Raw genomic sequence first — 6844 nt, forward strand, 5'->3', positions numbered from 1 at the left:
ATTGTAAGTGCCTTTCATAGCATGTTTGTTGTAAACAAGTAACTATTATAGTACGCACAAAAAATCACAGATGGCGTTGATATAAATATCACGAGTATGTGACTTTTATGTTATTTATGTATTTTTTTAACTTCCTGCCCTACACTGATACGAGTAGCAAATAAATAATAAATTGAAATTAAAATGTTTTCTCTGTGCAGAGTAATCCGACTGCATGGATTCCCACAACTCTTCTGATGCTGTTAGCCCTGATTACCCACATCGGCATCAGACTGCTGCCTTGGATCCTCATTGGAGAAGTATATAATTTAATTTATAAACTGATTTTGAATTATTTTAAACAAATTATGACGCTTTTTTACTTTAAATAAAAATGATAGAATGAAAATAGAGTTTGAGTTGAAGGGAAATGAACTGATAGATTAGTATCTACTATCTACACATTGTTTTTCTTTAATGATCGGAATAATAGTATTTTTTACCAGACCAATTAAATTCCAATAAAAAAAAAACAATAGCTGCGTAACAGAGATACGTGGAATAGAAATTGACGCACGAAATAACCAATCACACAAAACACATTATAGCGTCCTTACTTGTACAGATTCTTTGTTATTAACACGGTTTTATTTCTTCACCTGTATGTTTTATGTAAGCGATTCGTATAGATTTGATTTTTACCTATTTTAAACGAACTAAATTCAAACTTGAACGAATTTATGTTTAAACGGCTTTAATTTCACTCTTTGTACTCTTATCAAGGACTGGTGACCAGAAAATAATTTATTGACTTTCTTTTAATATCCTATAAAATAATATAAAATGAAAGTAAGGACTTCTTGAGTTTTCAAACTATCGAGGAATACCTTTTGTGTTTAATAGGATTGTCCTGTTTTGGAAAGGTACCTCCCAGGGACGTCGGTGCAATTTTTGAAAAAAATAATAATTACTTACTTTATGGTATTTATTGTTTAGTATATGGGTAATGTTTGGCAGGTGTTCAGCGCCCGCACGAGGGCGGGCGGCGCGGGGCTGGCCAGCGCGGTCGGCTACATCTTCGGCTTCCTCACCAACAAGATGTACATCAGCATGGTGGATACTCTGTCCATTTGGGGCACGTACGGCCTTTATGGTATTGTGAGGTGCGGCCTTTTTACTTTCTCTGTTCTATTCTCTTAGCCAATTGTTTTTGTGTTTAGTGTACAGTTACATTGCAATAATGCGTTAAATTATAAGCAGTATGATAGAGTATAAGCTAGCGGTTTTTTCGCGACTAAACCATTACCCCTTTTATTTTCGTCCCGGATCGGATAGAAAAAAAATATTATGATAACATAATTTGGTAAGTATAGTTAAATTCTATGTTCTCGCGGATATTGGAGATTTAATATAGTATTTATTATTTATATGTATAGTATAGATTATATAGTTTAGAGATAGCAAAGAAGCAAGAATAAAAGCTAAATTTAGAATTGTTAAAAATAATTAATTCAATCGTTTGAACCATCCCTATTCGATAGATACATCACTAATAATTAAAGTGCAATGATACGGAATCCCGGAAAGCACGATAAATCACTGCTGCGTAATAATCTCTCCGGTCGCATCGGTCCCAGTGGACCGTTAAAGTAAAGGAAAAGTCTGCACTTGTGTTTGCTTGCTATAATATTTTATTGTTTTGTTTTGTTTATATAGCGTGTAAATAGCATATATGACTAGAACTTTGGTCAACCTTCTACAATGTATTTTCTATAAGTAAGATACTATAATACAGTTGTCTGGCAGAGATTGATGTTTAGCAAGAAGGCCGCCTTTTGTACGAAATGTCATTGTGCCATTATTTTCTATAAACTTCACTTTCTATGTTGTACAATAAAGTATTATAAAATAATTAAGAAAATAGTCGAACAAACTATTTGCAAATTATATGCATATCTCAGATACTGAAATACCAATCTCTGATATATTATCTTGTAGAAAATTTCACTAAATAAATAACTCTTGAAACATGCTCCTTTCACATTTTCTATAAGGTTTAAAACAATACTATATCTCTCCAGCCTCAGCGGCTGCGTAGTGTTCTACTTCATCCTGCCGGAGACCGAGGGGAAAAAGCTGAATGATATCGAGAATCACTTCGCGGGATTGAGCAAGTTGGCGAACAAAGTGTACCGCTCTAAGGTAACGACATATCTAACAATAAACCACGTAACGATGAGTACATTTACATTTAATGGTCATTCGTTAACGATATCTTCAATTGTTTTAAAGTTTATTCAATTGAACATCGATAACAGAATAATCTAAAAAGAATGACAGTATGATGCTTGTTGTATTTACAATTGTCATGTGTTATATGCACATAAATAATACAAAAATAAATATATATTACATTACAAATTGTTTACAGAGACGACCTCCCCCAGAGATAACGAAAATAAGCGAGTTAAAAGGCACCACCAACCCCACATTCGAGGGAGACGCCACGTACATTTAATTATTGCATTTGAAATCGAACTTGACTCAGTCTCGTTAGCAAATCTTATATTTAACTTTTTAGAATTGTGCTGTGTATAGATAATTAATTTTAGAATTGACTTTTTCGTTAAAGTATTTATTTTTTTACATTTTGACAATTCTTTTCATAAAATTGTTTAAATATTAGCATAGATAATTAAAAACATTGTTAACAACGTTAAATTGACAAGAATTGTAAATAATTGTCGTGTTCATGTATTTTGTTAGAAGTATTGGATTGTGTCATAAATTGTCTGTGATCATGATTTTATATTTTTTAAGTAATTTACTAATTTTCAATATTTATATTAGCTATTTATATTAAATCAAAACTTAATATTAATGTAAATTCAAACTTTATAAATTTACAAGAATAGTTGACGTAGGAAGGTAGATAATAAGTTATTGATGTGTTTAATATTAGAAATACATATACATAATATCCTCACGATAAGGATTTTGGAGAGGGAAAATGCATTCGTTCTTTTTCAATTGTAACGTCTGTCAAACGCGTGAATTTTAAGCACTTCACCGTAAAGGTTTTTTATGTTTTTTTTTTATTTTTATTGTCAGGAGCTCTTATACAAGCACAAAAACTAAATAAATTTATGTACGTCACAAAGGAAAGTAGATATCCATTTTATATGAATTTGGTATTATTAATTGATAGATAAGCTAAACAAAAACATATACCGAAGCTATGAAACTGGCTGTAAAAGCGTACAGACAGATGTGAGAGACTACCATAAGCTGTTAGTATACCTGCTGTCGCAAGCAAGTTTGCTCAGCGCTCGATTCGATTCATTGTATTCGGACTTTTAGGGATAAGAACTTATTCAAATTTTAAATATTTTGTATAAATTAATATTTAAAAAATTTATTTTCAATTTCATTTTATTCTAGGGTTACATATTCTACAAATATCAATTGCCTCATCAGAAACTCTTTTACGAATATGTTTTGTTGCGTTTTTTTTTTTGCTATACCGCAAGTATTTATAATTTTAGGGAAATTATTGTATCATCAGCTTGAATATAATTATTTGAAACAGGGTTCTTTTGTATGTGTGTGTATTGTGCATCTATAGTTGAATTCATTGGACGTATGTTGTAACAGTTGCACCTAATGAATTCTAAAATGTTTAATTTAATAATTTAGTATAAGTCTTTATTAATTTAATAATAGATTGTATTTTTTTATATTTATATGCCTATGCACAAAACGAGCGCATTGTAATGCAGCTACTTTGTATTATATGAGTTCATGTTTATATAGATAAGTCTAATTTGTAAATATTAAAATTATTGTATTGAGATGTTGTTTGTTTTGATTCCCACTGTTCCCATCACAAATTTTTTAATTGTTCATCTCGTTAAATAAATTCATAAAAGGTATACACACGGGGTGTGTCCGCATACTTAGTACAAACTATATTTAAAACTGAAATGTAACAAAGAATTAAAAAGACTAAGTTGCACGATAATGTAAAATTGATTGGAATTTATATAAATAAAAATAAAAAGCCAAATGGAATCGAGCCGTTCTCGCGATTTGTTCTCACTAACACGCTAATCATATAACTAGAACGGCTGCACTAATTTGGCCTTTTCGGTTACGATTTTGTTAAGGCACAAGAATTGTTTTTACAGAAAGAAAAAAAAACGTACCACGGGTGAAGCCGGGGTTGATTATTGGTTTATTAATATAAGTTTACGTAGCTTTTAAAAAATATTACATAAATTTGATAATACAGCAGATTTACACTTTGTACGTGACGATAGCCATATTTTACTCTCAGGATCAAATAAAATCAAATATAGATGGCGCTGTTGCAAAAATATAATAATAAATAAGAACAAAACTCCACATCAGATAACTCTATACCAATGCAGGAAAAACTGTAGTGTAACACAAGTTGAACGTCGCGATTTATTCGAGGGAGGCATAACTTCTCCACCCTCCTGGGCTCGATCGAATAATTAGTATACTTAGTAAAGTAAAGATCTAAAAGTTAGGTAGACTTCGTAAAGATTTGCATTTTTTATTTAATAACTAGCAAACCCGGCGAACTCCGTTTCGCCACCAGATGGCTGTATGTGAAAAATGATTTTCCCGCTTTTCTGTTGAAATTTTTCCTGAATTTTCTTTGCTATAAACCTCACGGAGCCCGAGACCTTTCCAACGAATGCAAAACCATGGAAATCGGTTCGTGCGTTCTCGAGTTATAGCGTCAGGAAGGAAAACCCGACTTATTTTTATATAGTAGATATAAAAGTAATTACATTTCAAATGGATGGAATGTTGTCCATTTGATACCTAACTTAAAATATATAGTACATTCGTGTGTATCGGTAGTTCCTAAAAGCTTCGTTATATTTAAAATAATACATTTACCGAACACGTTCCTTTAATTCCCCAAATACAAGTTTTAACGTTTAGTCAAGTACTCATTATACAAAATTCTTACGATATTGTCAGTAAGAACTCTTATAATAATACACAATCGGCGTATCTACTTCCCATCGAATCTATATCACAGATGTGTCACTAAATAAGTGTACTAAGATTGAAAGATTGCAAATCATAGCTATCAGTGGTCGTGGTTCAGACGCCACCCTCATACAAATTACGCATACAGAAATGCGCAACTAGTGGTCGGGCGGGAGGGCGCCGCGCCCCAGAAGGGCGCAAGTGCAGTGTTGCATCGTCGATACCCGGCCCGAAGGCATAGGGTTGCTGCTCTCCACACATTTCGTCAATATATTGTAATTTTTGGCGTTTCGGTGTATCAAAAACATCCGCATCAATTATTAACCGAGTTACGTGTTATGATAAATTAGCTAAAACGTGTATAAGCCTTTGCGAATTATTTCAAAAATAAAAAAAACGAGTGTGCATTCGGGCAATTTATTTTAATATTTGTAAAATTTGGGGAATTACAAGCGTCCTTGCACCTGGCAACTCATCTGCCAAATCGATATCCTTGCTTCGGACACGCACTTGTTGTCTTCGCAGCACAAGAGCAACAGTTATCAAACCCGCGGCTCCGAACTTCGCAGAAATGGCTCGCAACGCAAATCTCTTCGCCAATTTGTACGAGTTTAACGAGGAGGAGATCCGAGACATCAGGATCCTTTTCGCGATCGACCCTCCGGACCCGAAGAAGTCCCACACTCGGTTGGTGGAGTCGCTCGCCGACAACGAGCTGATCATCCTGAAGAAGGTGCTGATCAGCATTAACGAGACTCGCGTGAGGGTGAAGGTGCGGGAGCAGAGGAGGATCGCGTACCTGGTGTGCTCCCGCTGCGGCAAGCCCTTCAAGCGCAACGTGCGGGCCAGGGCCTAGAGCGGCAGCAGTGCAGTGCCCACAAGTTATCGCTTAGCAAATGTTTATTGGCAATTGTTTTCAATTCAGATGCTCTAGATGTTGTTTTCCAATTAAATGTATTTGTTCATGATTAGCGAGTACTCTGCAAAAGAGTTCGAGTAGAGTAGAAAATAAAAATGATAAAAAAGATTTGCGAATTTTAATTTCTATGCTAACATCGCATTTCCCAAACCAACACACCATACACCATTACTACGCAGTGACCAATACATCAATTGTATCCCCATTATGTAACATTAACAAATGCTATATCAGTTACATCATCTAATACTTTATCAGTTCATATAGTTCATGTTTCTCTGTTCAAAGAATTACCAACAATAATGTGTTTAATTTGAAGATTGTGTATTTATTGAGCAAATTTTGGCATGTCGCTAATCGCGGCATGTTTTGTCGTTGCAGCGACCTGTTGCTTACCTACAAGTTTACCGCCTAATTATCTTCTATATTGTAATATACAAGATATACATCCATTATACTTTACAATGAGTGATGTATGGGCATTAAATAATCAATGCAAGTCTATTTAGTATTGTGTTAACTGTTATAGGTTCACTGCTTAGTAAGGTTCCACAATTCCGATTCTGTGAAAACTGTTTGGCTCGATTACTATTTCATATTTGTGTCAGCGAATACAGATGTTTTCATTCTAGATAAGAATTAACTGCATACAATATTCAATGTTTCCTAGGAGCCTGCCTATTAGCCCAGCCTAGGTACCTAAGTAGCCCTATTAGCTAGCTAATATTAAGTAAGAAATATCTAAAGAAGGCTTTCTCTGGGTGTGGATGTTTTGCTCATGAGAAAGGAAGCTGCTATATTGGTATTTTTTGTACTATTTAATAATATTTATAATTGTAATATTGGTTAAATGATTATAATTATAAATTTAGAATATACCGTCATCGTGTTTCTTTTAGGGTAATAAAAAACGCTGCA

At 33.7% G+C, this 6844-nt stretch overlaps 1 protein-coding gene across 1 annotated transcript in view; it reads left to right on the forward strand.

Moving 5' to 3' along the window:
- Positions 1 to 3830, forward strand: part of LOC119835892 (facilitated trehalose transporter Tret1-like) — a 32974-nt gene extending 29144 nt beyond the window's left edge. Inside the window, exons 11-14 of the mRNA XM_038360992.1 lie at positions 201 to 299; positions 997 to 1142; positions 2061 to 2181; positions 2411 to 3830. Of these exons, the coding sequence (XP_038216920.1) occupies positions 201 to 299; positions 997 to 1142; positions 2061 to 2181; positions 2411 to 2497 (453 nt within the window). The 3' untranslated portion in view covers positions 2498 to 3830. The remainder of the gene's footprint in view (positions 1 to 200; positions 300 to 996; positions 1143 to 2060; positions 2182 to 2410) is intronic.
- Positions 3831 to 6844: the final 3014 nt, after the last annotated feature.

The sequence above is a fragment of the Zerene cesonia genome, chromosome Z (assembly GCF_012273895.1).
Source record: "Zerene cesonia ecotype Mississippi chromosome Z, Zerene_cesonia_1.1, whole genome shotgun sequence".
Taxonomy (NCBI): domain Eukaryota; kingdom Metazoa; phylum Arthropoda; class Insecta; order Lepidoptera; family Pieridae; genus Zerene; species Zerene cesonia.